At 42.2% G+C, this 21,997-nt stretch overlaps 1 protein-coding gene across 1 annotated transcript; it reads left to right on the top strand.

The window, feature by feature from the left end:
* The first annotated feature begins 11,458 nt into the window (after positions 1–11,458).
* On the top strand, positions 11,459–21,060 carry LOC118938520. Its single transcript, XM_036942565.1, has 12 exons — positions 11,459–11,622; positions 11,900–12,244; positions 15,637–15,858; positions 15,996–16,328; positions 17,301–17,543; positions 17,774–17,875; positions 17,966–18,184; positions 18,297–18,629; positions 18,724–19,011; positions 20,406–20,496; positions 20,671–20,725; positions 20,821–21,060. Exons 1-12 carry the CDS (start codon positions 11,568–11,570, stop codon positions 21,058–21,060), a joined length of 2,526 nt encoding a protein of 841 aa, XP_036798460.1. The 5' UTR covers positions 11,459–11,567.
* Positions 21,061–21,997: the final 937 nt, after the last annotated feature.

Genomic DNA, 21,997 nt, shown 5'->3' with positions numbered 1-21,997 from the left:
TAAAATGATGATGAGGGGAATCCTGTGACTATGAGTGATGAACCAGACTACACAGGTCCGTTTCCACACCCTGACAATCAGAGATCTGAGAGAGTGTGACTCAGCTATGTACAAGTTCAGCTTTATAACAGATCAGACCGTAAGGAAATATAGTGGTGATCCTGTAGTCACTCTGACTGTCACAGGTACAGTTACATTCAATATAGTTCAACTGTTGGATTTCATTTAGTTCAGGAAAATTATATTGGTTTGTATTTATGTCTGTATAACATAGGATTTCTTCCATCAGTGTCTTAGAGGGAAAACTCAGTGATAAAGGGATTTACAGTGATATTGTTTTTTAGTCACTTTATTTGGATAGTCTGGATAGATGCTCTACAGATGGTCATTCTATCAACACACTTCCTGTTGATAAGTTACTGCTTTTATTTTTTACTGTGTCACAATAGTCTCTTTCTACTATTTTCCCTGTACCTTGACACAGCTCTCTCTCCACAGAGTGTCCATCCTGCCTCTAACTGGGACACACACACCACTGAAAATGACCAGACACTCTGGCAGTAGGTATGTTATAACATATTCATTAATGTGTTTATTTTGTATATAGTATTTGTGTTTGTTTGTGTGAGTGAGTGAGTGGGTGAGTGAGAGAAAGACAGACACAGAGGAGAGAGATGAACACAGAAAGTAGAAGTGAGAGAGAATACTATAGAGCAGTGTGTAAAGTGTTCATACTGTGTTTCCTGTGTCGCTGTCTCTCTGAGTGTGAAAATCCCCCACAGTGACACGTTCACATCTCTTCAGAGAGACGCACAGCACTTCGAATATCAGACCATCCAGGGAAGAGAACCACCACAGAACCTGGACTGATAGAACCACCACAGAACCTGGAGGGAAGAGAACCACCACAGAACCTGGAGGGAAGAGAACCACCACTGAACCTAGACTGAAGAGAATCACCACAGAACCTGGACTGAGAGAACCACCACAGAACCTGCACTAAAGAGAACCATCACAGAACATGGACTGAAGAGAACCACCACAGAACCTGCACTAAAGAGAACCATCACAGAACATGGACTGAAGAGAACCACCACAGAACATGGACTAAAGAGCTATGGCACCAAACCAAAGCCAGACCTTACACCTCTATTCTCTTACTAATATCTTGTTATCATATCTTGAAGGTTCACCCAAATTACAAAATTACACATTGGTTTCCCTTCCCTTTCAGCAGTCTATGAACATGGTGTAACATCAGTCCCTGCTTTGGTTTAGTTTCCCCTGACACTGTTTCCACTTGCTAACGTTTTAGCATTCGTGGCACAAATCCCATTCGTCATGTGACTGATAAGAGGCATTTCTCGCACATCATTTCAAAATCAATCAAAAGTTTTAAAAAATGCGTTGTGAAGCTCAACAAAGTCACTTCCAGATGATTTGAACATGATGTGAGATTGTTAATTTGTGAAATCTTAATATCAGTCCCGTGACTTGAATGAGATTTTTGTAAATGTGGGAGTGTTCGACATTGCAGCCGACTTTATAGGCGAGTCGAGATCTACAAATCACCTTGCATGATGAATAACTACTCAATATTATTTATAGATCATTCAGTCAGTCACAATTTACCCATGATACATCAGTTTTGATGTTCTCGAACACTGTCTGAGTGACTGCGGAAGGAAGCCCTCTCTGCATAAGCTTCTTGGTCCCTGACATAGAGTTGGATAGAAGGTACATCTTGACATCTTTGTCATGATGTCTTCTGTGACAGAATGAGCAGCACCATTGAGGGCTATTTCCATTTTAAAGTAGTTAATATCTTCAACTTCCATAAGTTTAATAACAGTCTTCATACCAACTGAACTGGTGTATTCAATGGCTTAGTCATGCTAAAACAGGCTTTGAAGCAAGTACGCCCTCTACTCAACTCTATTGTCCCTGACAGCTTCAAAGTTGTCAACCAGACTTCAAACCTCACACTCAGTGTCTATTTACATAGACTTCCAGTAAGTTAACTTGCAACACATTTCCCCTTCACTCTGTAAGTATGCTTGACTATATCTTAAAATATGTTTATTTTATCATTTGTTTGTATCCATGAACTTCTGTATCCTGTTATGTGCATGGCGATGCTATTGTAATATATGTTTTGTTTCTCTGTTATGTACAGTATACTCTGTAGATGTATTTCTGTGTGTTTAATCTGATACAGTATTGTACATGGGGTTGCACATATAATATTTTAGCATGGTATTTTAAGGACTCTCAAAGCAATAGATTGTTGTGGAGACTTGTTTGAAAATAGCCTAAAGTAAGATTGAGAGTAACAGAGATTAGGTGTATGCTTCGTAAGAGCTTTAGGAGTAATATTAACATGAGACACAGTGATGGTGGGTTGTGTTTAGGAGTAGTATTAACATGAGACACAGTGATGGTGGGTTGTGTTTAGGAGTAGTATTAACATGAGACACTGTGATGGTGGGTTGTGTTTAGGAGTAGTATTAACATGAGACACAGTGATGGTGGGTTGTGTTTAGGAGTAGTATTAACATGAGACACAGTGATGGTGGGTTGTGTTTAGGAGTAGTATTAACATGAGACACAGTGATGGTGGGTTGTGTTTAGGAGTAGTATTAACATGAGACACAGTGATGGTGGGTTGTGTTTAGGAGTAGTATTAACATGAGACACAGTGATGGTGGGTTGTGTTTAGGAGTAGTATTAACATGAGACACAGTGATGGTGGGTTGTGTTTAGGAGTAGAATTAACATGAGACACAGTGATGGTGGGTTGTGTTTAGGAGTAGTATTAACATGAGACACAGTGATGGTGGGTTGTGTTTAGGAGTAGTATTAACATGAGACACAGTGATGGTGGGTTGTGTTTAGGAGTAGTATTAACATGAGACACAGTGATGGTGGGTTGTGTTTAGGAGTAGTATTAACATGAGACACAGTGATGGTGGGTTGTGTTTAGGAGTTGTATTAACATGAGACACTGTGATGGTGGGTTGTGTTTAGGAGTAGTATTAACATGAGACACAGTGATGGTGGGTTGTGTTTAGGAGTAGTATTAACATGAGACACAGTGAAGGTGGGTTGTGTTTAGGAGTAGTATTAACATGAGACACAGTGATGGTGGGTTGTGTTTAGGAGTAGTATTAACATGAGACACAGTGATGGTGGGTTGTGTTTAGGAGTAGTATTAACATGAGACACAGTGATGGTGGGTTGTGTTTAGGAGTAGTATTAACATGAGACACAGTGATGGTGGGTTGTGTTTAGGAGTAGTATTAACATGAGACACAGTGATGGTGGGTTGTGTTTAGGAGTAGTATTAACATGAGACACAGTGATGGTGGGTTGTGTTTAGGAGTAGAATTAACATGAGACACAGTGATGGTGGGTTGTGTTTAGGAGTAGTATTAACATGAGACACAGTGATGGTGGGTTGTGTTTAGGAGTAGTATTAACATGAGACACAGTGATGGTGGGTTGTGTTTAGGAGTAGTATTAACATGAGACACAGTGATGGTGGGTTGTGTTTAGGAGTAGTATTAACATGAGACACAGTGATGGTGGGTTGTGTTTAGGAGTTGTATTAACATGAGACACTGTGATGGTGGGTTGTGTTTAGGAGTAGTATTAACATGAGACACAGTGATGGTGGGTTGTGTTTAGGAGTAGTATTAACATGAGACACAGTGAAGGTGGGTTGTGTTTAGGAGTAGTATTAACATGAGACACAGTGATGGTGGGTTGTGTTTAGGAGTAGTACTAACATGAGACACAGTGATGGTGGGTTGTGTTTAGGAGTAGTATTAACATGAGACACAGTGATGGTGGGTTGTGTTTAGGAGTAGTATTAACATGAGACACAGTGATGGTGGGTTGTGTTTAGGAGTAGTATTAACATGAGACACAGTGATGGTGGGTTGTGTTTAGGAGTTGTATTAACATGAGACACTGTGATGGTGGGTTGTGTTTAGGAGTAGTATTAACATGAGACAGTGATGGTGGGTTGTGTTTAGGAGTTGTATTAACATGAGACACTGTGATGGTGGGTTGTGTTTAGGAGTAGTATTAACATGAGACACAGTGATGGTGGGTTGTGTTTAGGAGTAGTATTAACATGAGACACAGTGATGGTGGGTTGTGTTTAGGAGTAGTACTAACATGAGACACAGTGATGGTGGGTTGTGTTTAGGAGTAGTACTAACATGAGACACAGTGATGGTGGGTTGTGTTTAGGAGTAGTATTAACATGAGACACAGTGATGGGGGGTTGTGTTTAGGAGTAGTATTAACATGAGACACAGTGATGGTGGGTTGTGTTTAGGAGTAGTATTAACATTAGACACAGTGATGGTGGATTGAAATGCTGACTAAACGGGTCCTTTCCAACAATGCAGAGTTAAAGATAAAAATACAGAGCATTCTGAAAGTATTCAGACCCCTTGACTTTTTCCATATTTTGTTACGTTACAGCCTTATTCTAAAATGGATTCAATTGTTTTTTCTCCCTCATCAATCTACACACAGTACTCCATAATATTTAATGCAAAAACAGTATGTTATACATTTTTGAAAATGTGTAAAAAAAACAGTTTTTGTTTTGTCTTTATGGTTAACTGCCTTGATCAAGGGCAGAACTGCAGAATGGACTACTTTTGCCAGTTCAGGAAGTCAAAACAGCAACCTTTACTGGCCCAACGCTCTTAACCGCTAGGCTACCTGCTGCCCCATAGGTAGGGGTAAAGTGACTAGGCATCAGGATAGATAATAGACGAAGCGAGCATAGAAGTAACTTACTGTAGCTCGTCAGGTGGACTTGTGTCACTGGGCAGCTCGCGGCTGGATTTCCCTTTGTAAGCATAGTAGGATTCAGCCTTAGTCCTGTATTGGCGCGTTTCCGGTTTGATTGCTCATCGGAGGTCATAGCTGAATTTCTTTAACCATCTGGATTAGTGTCCCGTTCCTTGAAAGCGGAAGCTCCAGCCTTGCAGATGTGTGCAGATGTTGCCTGTAATCTATGGCTTCTGGTTGGTACGTCTGTAGGTCACTGTGGTGACAATGTCGGCGATGCACTTATTAATGAAGTGGTGAATGACGTGATCAATTCCTCCATGTTATTGGATGAATCCCGGAATATATTCCAGTCTGTGCTAGTGAACAGTCCTGTAGCTTAGCATCCACCTGATCGGACCACTTCTGTATTGAGCGCATCACTGGTACATCCTGTTTGAGTATTTGCTTGTAGGCAGAAAGCAGGAGGATAAAGATATGTTCTTATTTGCCAAAGGGAGGGCTTTTTATGCATGTGTAGAGTATAGGTGAACAACAGTTTTGTTGCCCCTAGTTGCACAGGTGAGGTTCAAAAAGGAGGAGCACAGGTGAGGTTGAAAAAGAAGGAGCACAGGTGAGGTTGAAAAAGAAGGAGCACAGGTGAGGTTGAAAAAGGAGGAGCACAGGTGAGGTTGAAAAAGGAGGAGCACAGGTGAGGTTGAAAAAGAAGGAGCACAGGTGAGGTTGAAAAAGAAGGAGCACAGGTGAGGTTGAAAAAGGAGGAGCACAGGTGAGGTTGAAAAAGAAGGAGCACAGGTGAGGTTGAAAAGGGAGGAGCACAGGTGAGGTTGAAAAAGGAGGAGCACAGGTGAGGTTCAAAAAGAAGGAGCACAGGTGAGGTTCAAAAAGGAGGAGCACAGGTGAGGTTGAAAAAGGAGGAGCACAGGTGAGGTTGAAAAAGAAGGAGCACAGGTGAGGTTGAAAAAGAAGGAGCACAGGTGAGGTTGAAAAAGGAGGAGCACAGGTGAGGTTGAAAAAGAAGGAGCACAGGTGAGGTTGAAAAAGAAGGAGCACAGGTGAGGTTGAAAAAGGAGGAGCACAGGTGAGGTTGAAAAAGAAGGAGCACAGGTGAGGTTGAAAAGGGAGGAGCACAGGTGAGGTTGAAAAAGGAGGAGCACAGGTGAGGTTCAAAAAGAAGGAGCACAGGTGAGGTTCAAAAAGGAGGAGCACAGGTGAGGTTGAAAAAGGAGGAGCACAGGTGAGGTTGAAAAAGAAGGAGCACAGGTGAGGTTGAAAAAGAAGGAGCACAGGTGAGGTTCAAAAAGGAGGAGCACAGGTGAGGTTGAAAAAGAAGGAGCACAGGTGAGGTTGAAAAAGAAGGAGCACAGGTGAGGTTGAAAAAGAAGGAGCACAGGTGAGGTTGAAAAAGGAGGAGCACAGGTGAGGTTGAAAAAGGAGGAGCACAGGTGAGGTTGAAAAAGGAGGAGCACAGGTGAGGTTCAAAAAGGAGGAGCACAGGTGAGGTTGAAAAAGGAGGAGCACAGGTGAGGTTGAAAAAGGAGGAGCACAGGTGAGGTTGAAAAAGGAGGAGCACAGGTGAGGTTCAAAAAGAAGGAGCACAGGTGAGGTTGAAAAAGAAGGAGCACAGGTGAGGTTGAAAAAGAAGGAGCACAGGTGAGGTTGAAAAAGGAGGAGCACAGGTGAGGTTGAAAAAGGAGGAGCACAGGTGAGGTTGAAAAAGGAGGAGCACAGGTGAGGTTCAAAAAGGAGGAGCACAGGTGAGGTTGAAAAAGGAGGAGCACAGGTGAGGTTCAAAAAGGAGGAGCACAGGTGAGGTTCAAAAAGGAGGAGCACAGGTGAGGTTGAAAAAGAAGGAGCACAGGTGAGGTTCAAAAAGAAGGAGCACAGGTGAGGTTGAAAAAGAAGGAGCACAGGTGAGGTTCAAAAAGAAGGAGCACAGGTGAGGTTGAAAAAGAAGGAGCACAGGTGAGGTTGAAAAAGAAGGAGCACAGGTGAGGTTGAAAAAGGAGGAGCACAGGTGAGGTTGAAAAAGGAGGAGCACAGGTGAGGTTGAAAAAGGAGGAGCACAGGTGAGGTTCAAAAAGGAGGAGCACAGGTGAGGTTCAAAAAGAAGGAGCACAGGTGAGGTTCAAAAAGAAGGAGCACAGGTGAGGTTGAAAAAGAAGGAGCACAGGTGAGGTTGAAAAAGGAGGAGCACAGGTGAGGTTGAAAAAGGAGGAGCACAGGTGAGGTTGAAAAAGGAGGAGCACAGGTGAGGTTCAAAAAGGAGGAGCACAGGTGAGGTTCAAAAAGAAGGAGCACAGGTGAGGTTCAAAAAGGAGGAGCACAGGTGAGGTTGAAAAAGAAGGAGCACAGGTGAGGTTCAAAAAGAAGGAGCACAGGTGAGGTTGAAAAAGAAGGAGCACAGGTGAGGTTGAAAAAGAAGGAGCACAGGTGAGGTTGAAAAAGGAGGAGCACAGGTGAGGTTGAAAAAGGAGGAGCACAGGTGAGGTTGAAAAAGGAGGAGCACAGGTGAGGTTCAAAAAGGAGGAGCACAGGTGAGGTTCAAAAAGAAGGAGCACAGGTGAGGTTCAAAAAGGAGGAGCACAGGTGAGGTTGAAAAAGGAGGAGCACAGGTGAGGTTGAAAAAGGAGGAGCACAGGTGAGGTTGAAAAAGGAGGAGCACAGGTGAGGTTCAAAAAGGAGGAGCACAGGTGAGGTTCAAAAAGGAGGAGCACAGGTGAGGTTCAAAAAGGAGGAGCACAGGTGAGGTTCAAAAAGGAGGAGCACAGGTGAGGTTCAAAAAGGAGGAGCACAGGTGAGGTTGAAAAAGGAGGAGCACAGGTGAGGTTCAAAAAGGAGGAGCACAGGTGAGGTTGAAAAAGGAGGAGCACAGGTGAGGTTGAAAAAGGAGGAGCACAGGTGAGGTTCAAAAAGGAGGAGCACCCTTTTTGGTTCTAGATATAATTATTTTGGGTTCCAGGTAGAACCTTTTTGTGTTCCATGTAGAACCCTCTGTGGAAAGGGTTCTACATGGATTCCAAAAATGTTCTACCTGGAAAGATAAAGGGTTCTTCAAAGTGTTCTCCTATGTGGAGAGCCAAATAGCACCATTTGTTTTCCAAAGTTGCAGACTCGTTGAAGCAGAAATGTTCATCCAAATCAACTTTAGTGATCACTGTTCTGATGTTTAGAAGCTGTTTCGGCCACAGGAAATGATGGCAGAGACATTAAGAACTAAAAAAGTTAAGACTAGCATAAAAAACACAAAATAGTCCACTGCTGCACCATCTCCTTCTATCACCAGCCTCCTCTGCTGTACATAAGGGTCAACAGTGTAACAGAATATGATAGTGGCTAATACTACTATAGACATCAGTGTTTGTGTGCTTAAATGTGACTTGGTCAAGTACTAGCCAGTGTTGTGTTTCATTAGTTTATTATGTTGTTATTGACCCACCATTAATGAGGACATTATTATTAGGTACCAGTACTAAACACAATGGCCAACAGTGGGTGTTTCCCAAATGGCACCCTATTCCCTAAAGAGTGTACTACTTTTAACCAGGGCACATAGGGTGCCATTTGGGACACATTCAGTGTAACAGAATATCACCGTGGCATTATATTACTACCCAAATGTATAAGGACATTGTTTGAAGAGAGGATGGTGCAGTAATGTTGAGATGTCAGTAGGGAAAGCTCTTGTCTAGAACACTGGAACCTTCAGTAGCACTATGATGCAGCTGATGAGGAGTGATGGGTTTTAGTCACATTTTGCCTGTTTTAAAAATGTTGGTCCACTCCTCAACATAAGAAATAAAACTGCTGACTTTCGTCCATTTTCAATTTACACTGAAATGCTTCCTATTCACAAGAGACCTCACCACACATAGAATAATGCAATCCTAAACCACAGTCAAAGTATAGCCGTGTGTGTGTGTGTGTGTGTGTGTGTGTGTGTGTGTGTGTGTGTGTGTGTGTGTGTGTGTGTGTGTGTGTGTGTGTGTGTGTGTGTGTGTGTGTGTGTGTTTGTATGGTTTTACTATCCTTGTGTGGACCAGAAGTCCTGACAAGGACTGTAAAATAAAGTTGGACAAGTGGGTGCATTTCACAGGTCCCCACAAGTAACAAGGCTATTTTTGGTTGAGATTAGGATGAAGAGTTAGGTTTAGAGGTTAAGGTTAGGATTAAGATGAGGGTTAGTGGTTAGGTAAAACATATATTGAATGGGAATAACTGTTTTGGTCCAGGACAGTAACACAACATTTTGTCTGCGTTTGTCATTAGTTTACTCCAATTAGAGGAGAGGAGGTAGGGTAAGGGGAAAATAATAAAGATTCAGATTGTTTAATAGTCACATGCACAGGGTTGCAGGTGTAATTGCAGGGTACAGTGAACGTCTTAGACTTCAACATGCAGGACTAGTGAAATAAAATGATGAAAAATGGAAATGAAAACAACAGAAATAGAACTAGCACTATATAGATAATAACTCTGGCAGTGATGAATAATGACCATTGGGGTGGAGGCTGTAGAGGGGGTGGGGTGGAATGACCATAGGGGGAGCAGCAGCATGATCCTTGGGGTGGAGGCTGTAGAGGGGGTGGGGTGGAATGACCATAGGGGGAGCAGCAGCATGATCCTTGGGGTGGAGGCTGTAGAGGGGGTGGGGTGGAATGACCATAGGGGGAGCAGCAGCATGATCATTGGGGTGGAGGCTGTAGAGGGGGTGGGGTGGAATGACCATAGGGGGAGCAGCAGCATGATCCTTGGGGTGGAGGCTGTAGAGGGGGTGGGGTGGAATGACCATAGGGGGAGCAGCAGCATGACCATTGGGGTGGAGGCTGTAGAGGTGGTGGGGTGGAATGACCATAGGGGGAGCAGCAGCATGATCATTGGGGTGGAGGCAGAGTAAAGACTGTAGAGGGGGTGGGGTGGAATGACCATAGGGGGAGCAGCAGCATGATCCTTGGGGTGGAGGCTGTAGAGGGGGTGGGGTGGAATGACCATAGGGGGAGCAGCAGCATGATCATTGGGGTGGAGGCAGAGTAAAGACTGTAGAGGGGGTGGGGTGGAATGACCATGGGGGGAGCAGCAGCATGACCCTTGGGGTGGAGGCTGTAGAGGGGGTGGGGTGGAATGACCATAGGGGGAGCAGCAGCATGATCATTGAGTGGAAAATATATTTACAAAAAATACATATAAAAACTGAAACGGCCTCTCACTGTCAACTGCGTTTATTTTCAGCAAACTTAACATGTGTCAATATTTCTATGAAGATAACAAGATTCAACAACTGAGACATGAACTGACCAAGTTCCACAGACATGTGACTAACATAAAGGGAATAATGTGTCCCTGAACAAAGAGGGGGTCAAAATCAAAAGTAACAGTCAGTATCTGGTGTGGCCACCAGCTGCATTAAGTACTGCAGTGCATCTCCTCCACATGGACTGCACCAGATTGGCCAGATCTTGCTGTGATATGTTACTTCTCTCTTTCACCAAGGCACCTGCAAGTTCCCAGACATTTCTGGGGGGAATCGCCCTAGCCCTCACCCTTTGTGCCCATAGGCGACGCTGTTGCTGGTGATGTCTGGTGAGGACCTGCCTTACAACAGGCCTACAAGCCCTCAGTCCAGCCTCTCTCAGCCTATTGCGGACAGTCTGAGCACTGATGGAAGGATTGTGCATTCCTGGTGTAACTCGGGCAGTTGTTGTTGCCATCCTTTACCTGTCCTGCAGGTGTGATGTTCGTTTGTACCGATTCTGTTCAGGTGTTGTTACACGTGGTCTGCCACAGCGAGGATGATCAGCTGTCCATCCTGTCTTCCTGTAGCGCTGTCTTAGGCGTCTCACAGTACGGACAATGCAATTTATTGCCCTGGCCACATCTGCAGTCCTCATGCCTCCTTGCAGCATGCCTAAGGCACGTTCACGAGGATGAGCAGGGACCCTGGGCATCTTTCTTTTGGTGTTTTTCAGAGTCAGTAGAAAGGCCTCTTTAGTGTCCTAAGTTTTTGCCGATAGTATGTAAGCTGTTAGTGTCTTACCGACCGTTCCACAGGTACATGTTCATGAATTGTTTATGGTTCATTGAACAACCATAGGAAACAGTGTTGAAACCCTTTACAATGAAGATCTGTGAAGTTATTTGCATTTTTACAAAATATTTTTGGAAGACAGGGTCCTGAAAAAGGGACTTATATGACATATATGATGTATACTGTATATATATATATATATATATATATATTAATATATATTAAATATAATGTATATATATATATTTATATTTGATATATATTGTATATATTTACAAAAAATATAAATAGGGAACTGGAAAAGATTCAGACAATTACATTGATTGAAGCCACAATGTATCTGCAATATTGAAGCTGAACAACCCCCTTAAAATATGTGTTTAATGCCAAGCTTTAGTCAGATCTGTTCAATAAGAGATTGTTGTTGATGATGATGATTACTTTACTGTATCCATTAGGACATTGTTTTGCATCATACATCATGTCATCTTAAATAGACAGATGTAGACAGACATGCAACACATCACACACATTACAGACAGACAGTATTCACATAGACAACCATATAGCACAATACATCACAACACAATACGAGCCTGGTTCATTTTCAGTAATGAGGCCCTGTACCCCATTTACAGTTTATACTTCAATGTATCAGGTGGAGTTATTCACCAGCTATAGAGTGAGTTGTTGTTTATGTTTCTAAGACTGCAGGGTGGGAGATGCAACAATGGCCTTGAGAACAGCAGGAAGTGTGTTGGTGGTCTTTCTCTGGTCTGTAGCAGGTATGGTCTCATTCTTATCTTTTTGTTGCTCTGTTTATCAGTCTACAGACATTTCTAAAAGCATAACCATGTTCATGTTCTACTGTCGACACATTTGGCGTCTCCACTCCATTTTAAACAGTTGTCTTTCTCATCTCACTGAGTGAAGCTTATCTGTGGTTTCCATTCACACTCAACCAAAGAGTATCAATGTCTCAACTATGGAACAAAGTTTTAGTGTGAGTCAAAAGACCTTGAACTTAATGTAACATCCTTGTGATGTCTAACTGTGTTTCAGTGGTACTGGGTCAATATGGCTGGAGTGTTACATACACCACTCAGAGTATCTGTACCTTGAAAGGGTCAACAGTGGAGATGTCCTGCACTTACACATATCCCAGTGGTACAGTCACAACAACCTTCTGGTTCCTAAAAAATAATGCTGAGGGGAATCCTGTTAGTCTGAGTGGTGAGCCAGACTACAAAGGTCGTGTGATGTACCATAGAGATAAGAAGAATGGCCACACCCTGACAATCACAAACCTGAGAGAGAGTGACTCAGCTACGTACAAGTTCAGATTTATAACAGACCAGACCGGAGGGAGATATACTGGCAGTCCTGGAGTCACTCTGTCTGTTACAGGTAACATTCTATATACTGGCAGTCCTGGAGTCACTCTGTCTGTAACAGGTAACATTCTATATACTGGCAGTCCTGGAGTCACTCTGTCTGTAACAGGTAACATTCTATATACTGGCAGTCCTGGAGTCACTCTGTCTGTTACAGGTAACATTCTATATACTGGCAGTCCTGGAGTCACTCTGTCTGTAACAGGTAACATTCTATATACTGGCAGTCCTGGAGTCACTCTGTCTGTCACAGGTAACATTCTATATACTGGCAGTCCTGGAGTCACTCTGTCTGTAACAGGTAACATTCTATATACTGGCAGTCCTGGAGTCACTCTGTCTGTTACAGGTAACATTCTATATACTGGCAGTCCTGGAGTCACTCTGTCTGTAACAGGTAACATTCTATATACTGGCAGTCCTGGAGTCACTCTGTCTGTCACAGGTAACATTCTATATACTGGCAGTCCTGGAGTCACTCTGTCTGTAACAGGTAACATTCTATATACTGGCAGTCCTGGAGTCACTCTGTCTGTAACAGGTAACATTCTATATACTGGCAGTCCTGGAGTCACTCTGTCTGTAACAGGTAACATTCTATATACTGGCAGTCCTGGAGTCACTCTGTCTGTAACAGGTAACATTCTATATACTGGCAGTCCTGGAGTCACTCTGTCTGTAACAGGTAACATTCTATATACTGGCAGTCCTGGAGTCACTCTGTCTGTAACAGGTAACATTCAATATACTGGCAGTCCTCGAGTCACTCTGTCTGTTACAGGTAACATTCTATATACTGGCAGTCCTGGAGTCACTCTGTCTGTTACAGGTAACATTCTATATACTGGCAGTCCTGGAGTCACTCTGTCTGTTACAGGTAACATTCTATATACTGGCAGTCCTGGAGTCACTCTGTCTGTTACAGGTAACATTCTATATACTGGCAGTCCTGGAGTCACTCTGTCTGTCACAGGTAACATTCTATATACTGGCAGTCCTGGAGTCACTCTGTCTGTTACAGGTAACATTCTATATACTGGCAGTCCTGGAGTCACTCTGTCTGTCACAGGTAACATTCTATATACTGGCAGTCCTGGAGTCACTCTGTCTGTCACAGGTAACATTCTATATACTGGCAGTCCTGGAGTCACTCTGTCTGTTACAGGTAACATTCTATATACTGGCAGTCCTGGAGTCACTCTGTCTGTTACAGGTAACATTCTATATACTGGCAGTCCTGGAGTCACTATGTCTGTTACAGGTAACATTCTATATACTGGCAGTCCTGGAGTCACTCTGTCTTTAACAGGTAACATTCTATATACTGGCAGTCCTGGAGTCACTCTGTCTGTAACAGGTAACATTCTATATACTGGCAGTCCTGGAGTCACTCTGTCTGTCACAGGTAACATTCTATATACTGGCAGTCCTGGAGTCACTCTGTCTGTTACAGGTAACATTCTATATACTGGCAGTCCTGGAGTCACTCTGTCTGTAACAGGTAACATTCTATATACTGGCAGTCCTGGAGTCACTCTGTCTGTTATAGGTAACATTCTATATACTGGCAGTCCTGGAGTCACTCTGTCTGTAACAGGTAACATTCTATATACTGGCAGTCCTGGAGTCACTCTGTCTTTAACAGGTAACATTCTATATACTGGCAGTCCTGGAGTCACTCTGTCTGTAACAGGTAACATTCTATATACTGGCAGTCCTGGAGTCACTCGGTCTGTAACAGGTAACATTCTATATACTGGCAGTCCTGGAGTCACTCAGTCTTTAACAGGTAACATTCTATATACTGGCAGTCCTGGAGTCACTCTGTCTGTTACAGGTAACATTCTATATACTGGCAGTCCTGGAGTCACTCTGTCTGTAACAGGTAACATTCTATATACTGGCAGTCCTGGAGTCACTCTGTCTGTAACAGGTAACATTCTATATACTGGCAGTCCTGGAGTCACTCTGTCTGTTACAGGTAACATTCTATATACTGGCAGTCCTGGAGTCACTCTGTCTGTAACAGGTAACATTCTATATACTGGCAGTCCTGGAGTCACTCTGTCTGTAACAGGTAACATTCTATATACTGGCAGTCCTGGAGTCACTCGGTCTGTAACAGGTAACATTCTATATACTGGCAGTCCTGGAGTCACTCTGTCTGTTACAGGTAACATTCTATATACTGGCAGTCCTGGAGTCACTCTGTCTGTAACAGGTAACATTCTATATACTGGCAGTCCTGGAGTCACTCTGTCTTTAACAGGTAACATTCTATATACTGGCAGTCCTGGAGTCACTCTGTCTGTTACAGGTAACATTCTATATACTGGCAGTCCTGGAGTCTCTCTGTCTGTTACAGGTAACATTCTATATACTGGCAGTCCTGGGGTCACTCTGTCTGTAACAGGTAACATTCTATATACTGGCAGTCCTGGAGTCTCTCTGTCTGTTACAGGTAACATTCTATATACTGGCAGTCCTGGAGTCACTCGGTCTGTAACAGGTAACATTCTATATACTGGCAGTCCTGGAGTCACTCTGTCTGTTACAGGTAACATTCTATATACTGGCAGTCCTGGAGTCTCTCTGTCTGTTACAGGTAACATTCTATGTACTGGCAGTCCTGGAGTCACTCTGTCTGTTACAGGTAACATTCTATATACTGGCAGTCCTGGAGTCTCTCTGTCTGTTACAGGTAACATTCTATATGCTGGCAGTCCTGGAGTCACTCTGTCTGTTACAGGTAACATTCTACATACTGGCAGTCCTGGAGTCACTCTGTCTGTTACAGGTAACATTCTATATACTGGCAGTCCTGGAGTCACTCTGTCTGTAACAGGTAACATTCTATATACTGGCAGTCCTGGAGTCACTCTGTCTGTAACAGGTAATATTCTATATACTGGCAGACCTGGAGTCACTCTGTCTGTAACAGGTAACATTCTATATACTGGCAGTCCTGGAGTCACTCTGTCTGTTACAGGTAACATTCTATATACTGGCAGTCCTGAAGTCTCTCTGTCTGTTACAGGTAACATGCTATATACTGGCAGTCCTAGAGTCACTCTGTCTGTCACAGGTAACATTCTATTGTCTGATGTTCTGTTTAATCTTCATTAACCCTTTAGGTCTGGAAATTGTCTTGATTTGTATTAATCTAATAAAATAATGAGCTGGTGCACACCCATATGAAATTATTTAGTGTCGAGGTGCTGACTAACGGAGAATAAACTGGAAGCTGTAACAACAAAGAGAGTCACACTCCATATGTATAACCTCCCAGTCATTTGTTGCTTAAAATACACCAATGTTTCGACATCACCTTCTTCAGGGTAAATGTATTGCATCATGTGACGACACTAGACACCAGGTGATTCAGGTAGATGTTGTCTACTCCAGACCTGCAGGTGAAGGTGACTCCTTATTCACGGATGTCAACATGGAAGAGACTGACCTGTAGCACCACCAGCTGTCCTCTGACTGGTAACCCCACCTACATCTGGTACAAGAACGGACAGGTTGTAACTGAGAACACTTTACCCTACTCAGTCTACCCTAATGCTGTAGACAGCTACTTCTGTGCTGTAAAAGACCATGAGGATCTTCACTCTCCTGCAGTGTGTGAGTGTTTATTTCATTCATATTGTAATACTGTTTAACCTGTGTGTGTTTTGGTTTCACTATGAGAACTTTTAGCATTTCTAGAAAGAACTGAGAATAGAATCCAGTTGACCTCTTGTTATGTCACTGTGTTTCAGGTGTTCAGGGTCAGAGCTGCTACAGAGTGACTTACACCAAGAGGAGAATCTGTGCCCTGAAGGGGTCAACTGTGGACATATCCTGTACTTATGTTGGTTTTTATAACACCACATCATCATTCTGGTTTAGAAGTGATAAGTCGACCCCTGAAGACCTAACCACAGAACCAGGGTATGCAGGTCGTGTGGTGTACACTGGAACATACAGAGGTCCCTTCACCCTGAGAATCACAGATCTGAGAGAGGAGGACTCAGCTGAGTATCGCTTCACTTTTAAAACATACAACTTTGACTGGGGTCATAGTTTCCCAGGAACAACTCTGACTGTCACAGGTAATACTACCCTTACAGAACATTATGATATACTGGTAATACTACACTTACAGAACATTATGATATACTGGTAATACTACCCTTACAGAACATTATGATATACTGGTAATACTACACTTACAGAACATTATGATATACTGGTAATACTACACTTACTGAACATTATGATATACTGGTAATACTACACTTACTGAACATTATGATATATACTGGTAATACTACACTTACAGAACATTATGATATATACTGGTAATACTACACTTACTGAACATTATGATATACTGGTAATACTACACTTACAGAACATTATGATATATACTGGTAATACTACACTTACAGAACATTATGATATACTGGTAATACTACACTTATTGAATATTATGATATATACTGGTAATACTACACTTACAGAACATTATGATATATACTGGTAATACTACACTTACAGAACATTATGATATATACTGGTAATACTACACTTACAGAACATTATGATATATACTGGTAATACTACACTTACAGAACATTATGATATATACTGGTAATACTACACTTACAGAACATTATGATATATACTGGTAATACTACACTTACAGAACATTATGATATATACTGGTAATACTACACTTACAGAACATTATGATATACTGGTAATACTACACTTACAGAACATTATGATATACTGGTAATACTACACTTACATTATGATATATACTGGTAATACTACACTTACAGAACATTATGATATACTGGTAATACTACACTTATTGAATATTATGATATATACTGGTAATACTACACTTACAGAACATTATGATATACTGGTAATACTACACTTACAGAACATTGTGATATACTGGTAATACTACACTTACAGAACATTATGATATACTGTCACTACTTTATCTCTAGTTGTTGGAGGTTGAAATTATGAGGTTTGTTTTTTTATGTTGTTATTCTCTCTTCATTCAGACCTGCAGGTGAATTTGACTCCTGGCACAGTGACAGAAGGATCATGGGTTACACTGACATGTAGCACCACCTGTACTCTAACTGAAATCCCCAACCCCACCTACATCTGGTACATGAACGGAGAATATCTATTTTCTGACTCCTCTTCCCAGTATCAATACTCAGTCAGTAGAGGAGGTTCTGACAGCTACTCCTGTGCCTTAAGAGGCCATGACAAACTCAGCTCTCCTGAAGTCACAGTGGGTGAGTGTTGTGATTTACCTCCAGAGTTTTACCTCCAGAGATTTCATCTCTTATGGTAAACAGACTTGATATTTTCAGTCAATTCAGATTGCTGATTTATAAGTAACTATAGCTCATTACTATCTAACATGTTAGTCATACTGAGAATCATACAAATAAGCTAATATCATCACCATCTTCACCATCACCGTCAACATCATCATCATCATGTGCTTCATCATTTGTTCCAGATACTTCTTCTCTGAGCTGCTTAAGGGTGACCTACACCAGTAGAAGCATTTGTTCCTTGATACCATCCGTGGACCTGCCTTGCACTGCCATATATCCCACAGGTTAGACTGTGTTATCTTTAAGTCTGGTAGAGTCATTTTGTCAACTACAGAAGGAAACCAGAAAGTGTGTTTTTATATGCTCTCATTCAGACCTGCAGGTGAAGGTGACTCCTGACACAAAGGCATGGAAGAGGACACTGACCTGTAGCACCACCTGTACTCTGACTGACAACCCCACCTACATCTGGGACAGGAACGGACAGTCTCTTGCTTGGCTCACTTCCCAACAACACTCTGTCTGGAGTTCTGAAACAGAGAGTTACTCCTGTGCTGTTAAAGGCCATGAGGATCTCCGCTCTCCTGCAGTGTGTGAGTCTGGATTCTATTGGGATAATTTGTAGCTAACCTTTCTTTATAACAAAGTAAGGCAACTTTCTAACTTCAAGGTATATCTGAACAAAACTATTTCATGTATTTTCAGGTGTTCAGGGTCACAACTGCTGGAGGGTGACTTACACCAAGAGGAGAATCTGTGTCTTGAAGGGCTCCACAGTGAACATATCCTGCTCTTACACTCATCCCACTAGTTATATAGAACAAGGTTCATTCTGGTTTACACAGAAACACCCTGTAGATGTCAGGTCATATCCAGAGTCTGCAGGTCGTGTGGAGTACAATAGGAACACAGAGAACCACCACACCATGACAATAACACACCTGACAGAGAAGGACTCGGCTGAATACAAATTCAGATTACTAACGACAGATGAGGGGAGATTTTCTGGCCTTCCTGGTGTGATGTTGACTGTCACAGGTAATACTCCACCTACAGTTATTACTGTAATAGGACAAGTCTAATCACATGACAAGCCAGTCTGGAGTCAAATATGACTGATGTTTCCTCTTAGATATCCTGTTGGAGATGGATCCTACGTCTGTGTCAGAGGGGGAGAGAGTCACACTGAGATGTAGAACCAAATGTACAGTCGGTCTCAACCCCACCTACATCTGGTACAAGAACGGACAAAGTCTGACCAACCCAGTCACCAGTTATAACAGCCTGATCCTAGACCCAGTTACCAGTTATAACAGACTGATCCTAGACCCAGTCAGCAGTGAGGATGCAGGGAACTACTCCTGTGCTGTAGAAGGCCTAGAGAGAATCCTCTCTCCAGAAGAGACTCTCACTGTCAGATGTGAGTACATGGGATGTTGATATATCTACAGTGAAAGTCATTGATATCATCTCTCTAATACATGGTTCTACATGTCAGTGTAATATACTAATCTATACTAATTTACATCATCTCTGTAATACATTGTTCTACATGTCAGTGTAATATACTAATCTATACTAATTTACATCATCTCTGTAATACATGGTTCTACATGTCAGTATAATATACTAATCTCTACTAATTTACATCATCTCTGTAATACATGGTTCTACATGTCAGTGTAATATACTAATCTCTACTAATTTACATCATCTCTGTAATACATGGTTCTACATGTCAGTGTAATATACTAATCTATACTAATTTACATCATCTCTGTAATACATGGTTCTACATGTCAGTGTAATATACTAATCTATATTAATTTACATCATCTCTGTAATACATGGTTCTGCATGTCAGTGTAATATACTAATCTATACTAATTTACATCATCTCTTGCTTCCTTACATGTTATATGAGTTCTTATTTGTTCTGTCATCTTCAACACCAGACGGCCCAAAGAACACCTCAGTGTCAGTCAGTCCCTCTGGTGAAATAGTGGAGGGCAGTTCAGTGACTCTGACCTGCAGCAGTGATGCCAACCCACCTGTGGACAAACACACCTGGTACAAGAAGAACGTAACCTCACCAAAAGCATCAGGACAGAGTTACAGCATCACTAACATCATCTCTGAGGACAGAGGAGAATATTACTGTGAGGCTGAGAATAAATATGGACGTCTCAACTCTTCTTCTGTGTCTGTGGACGTTCAGTGTAAGTTCACCTAACCTCATCTTTTAATCAGAGGATCACATTTAAATTCATATTTCAATCACAAGTAAAACACTATTTAAAACACTGTTGTTACATATTGTCCACCAGACGGCCCAAAGAACACCTCAGTGTCAGTCAGTCCCTCTGGTGAAATAGTGGAGGGCAGTTCAGTGACTCTGACCTGCAGCAGTGATGCCAACCCACCTGTGGACAAATACACCTGGTACAAGAAGAATGTAACCTCACCAAAAGCATCAGGACAGAGTTACAGCATCACTAACATCATCTCTGAGGACAGAGGAGAATATTACTGTGAGGCCCAGAATAGAAGAGGATCTATGAACTCTACAGCTCTGATGATCATTGTAGCAGGTAAAGTTACATCTTCAATACAAATTGACAGGTTTCAAGCTGATCTTAATCATTGTGTTTTGACTGATTACACTTTGGTTTATAATTATGTTTTGGCTTATGATGTCACAAGTTTTATAAGATCCCAAAGTATTAACACCTATTGTGTTGATATTCTGTAATGTGTTAGATTTTAGATTATAAGAACATGACATGTACTCATATCATCCATATTTTATTATAGGGAAACAAATATCAGTTCTGACTGCAGCTGTAGGAATCATTGTTGTTGTTCTGGTTCTCATCCTCTGTCTCTCTGGACTCATGTGGTTCAGGTGAGTGAGATTGCATATTTTTTTAATATAATTTCACTTTAGTCATTGTAAATTTGAATTTGTTCTTAACTGACTTGCCTAGTTAAATAAAGGTTAAATAAAAATAAATAATAGTAACTTAATTTATTAATTGATTGATTGATATCTTCATACATTCATTAATTTACAAAACAGGAAGAAGAACTCCACATCCACCTCCAACACAAGAGACACAGCAGATGATGGACAGGTGAGTCTGTTGGAATCAGAATGTGACTGTGATGACTGTGTATTCTTTGTGGAACATTTCCACTCCTCATGTTGTCTGTTCTTTCTTTCCATCAGGGAGACACTAGTCCAGTGAATGACAATGTCTCAAACATGGCCATGACCCCTACTGCAGCACAGACAGAGTACACATACGACCAGGATGATGTTCACTACGCCAGCGTCCACTTCTCTCACTCCAAAAACCAGGAAGTGCCTCTGTACTCCACCGTCCAGCTGCATCAACCACAGAAACAGGACCAAGATGACCAATACGCTGCTGTGAAATTCAAACTCCCCAGTTCTGCCACCCAGTGAGCATATTCTGCCATTACAGCAACATGGAGTCAATACTAGAACATTGTGAACACATAGCATTAAAGGAGACGTTTGTTTACATCCAAATCTGGATGGGGGGGGGGGGGGGGGGGGGTGGAAAGTTGAATCTCATTTACTGCATTTCTACACAATTAAAACACTTTTAAATGGTATTTGGAAAACAGAAAAAAAGCAAAAATGACCCCAGCCATTATCACCTTGGCTGCTGAGGGTTATCTCACCTCAGTCCATTATCACCTTGGCTGCTGAGGGTTGTGTCACCTCAGTTCATTAGCACCTTGGCTGCTGAGGGTTATCTCACCTCAGTCCATTATCACCTTGGCTGCTGAGGGTTGTCTCACCTCAGTACATTATCGCCTTGGCTGCTGAGGGTTATTTCAGCTCAGTCCATTATCACCTTGGCTGCTGAGGTTTATCTCACATCAGTCCATTATCACCTTGGCTGCTGAGGGTTATCTCACATCAGTCCATTATCACCTTGGCTGCTGAGGGTTATCTCACCTCAGTCCATTATCACCTTGGCTGCTGAGGGTTATCTCACCTCAGTCCATTATCACCTTGGCTGCTGAGGGTTATCTCACCTCAGTCCATTATCACCTTGGCTGCTGAGGGTTATCTCACCTCAGTCCATTATCACCTTGGCTGCTGAGGGTTATCTCACCTCAGTCCATTATCACCTTGGCTGCTGAGGGTTATCTCACCTCAGTCCATTATCACCTTGGCTGCTGAGGGTTATCTCACCTCAGTCCATTATCACCTTGGCTGCTGAGGGTTATCTCACCTCAGTCCATTATCACCTTGGCTGCTGAGGGTTATCTCACCTCAGTCCATTATCACCTTGGCTGCTGAAGGTTAATTCACCTCAGTCCATCTACAAACACATAACCTATTAGCTACACAGTTGTAATGTTATACA

The sequence above is a fragment of the Oncorhynchus mykiss genome, chromosome 13 (assembly GCF_013265735.2).
Source record: "Oncorhynchus mykiss isolate Arlee chromosome 13, USDA_OmykA_1.1, whole genome shotgun sequence".
NCBI classification, from domain to species: domain Eukaryota; kingdom Metazoa; phylum Chordata; class Actinopteri; order Salmoniformes; family Salmonidae; genus Oncorhynchus; species Oncorhynchus mykiss.
This window is presented reverse-complemented; position numbering and strand designations above follow the sequence as displayed.

What these genes read in the sequence shown, in the direction of transcription:
- LOC118938520 (XM_036942565.1), top strand. Translation starts at nt 11,568, where the DNA reads ATGGCCTTGAGAACAGCAGGAAGTGTGTTGGTGGTCTTTCTCTGGTCT. An exon ending in AGTCACTCTGTCTGTTACAG is followed by an intron (nt 12,245 to 15,636) that starts GTAACATTCTAT and finishes TGTCTACTCCAG; the next exon opens with ACCTGCAGGTGAAGGTGACT. An exon ending in TCTTCACTCTCCTGCAGTGT is followed by an intron (nt 15,859 to 15,995) that starts GTGAGTGTTTAT and finishes ACTGTGTTTCAG; the next exon opens with GTGTTCAGGGTCAGAGCTGC.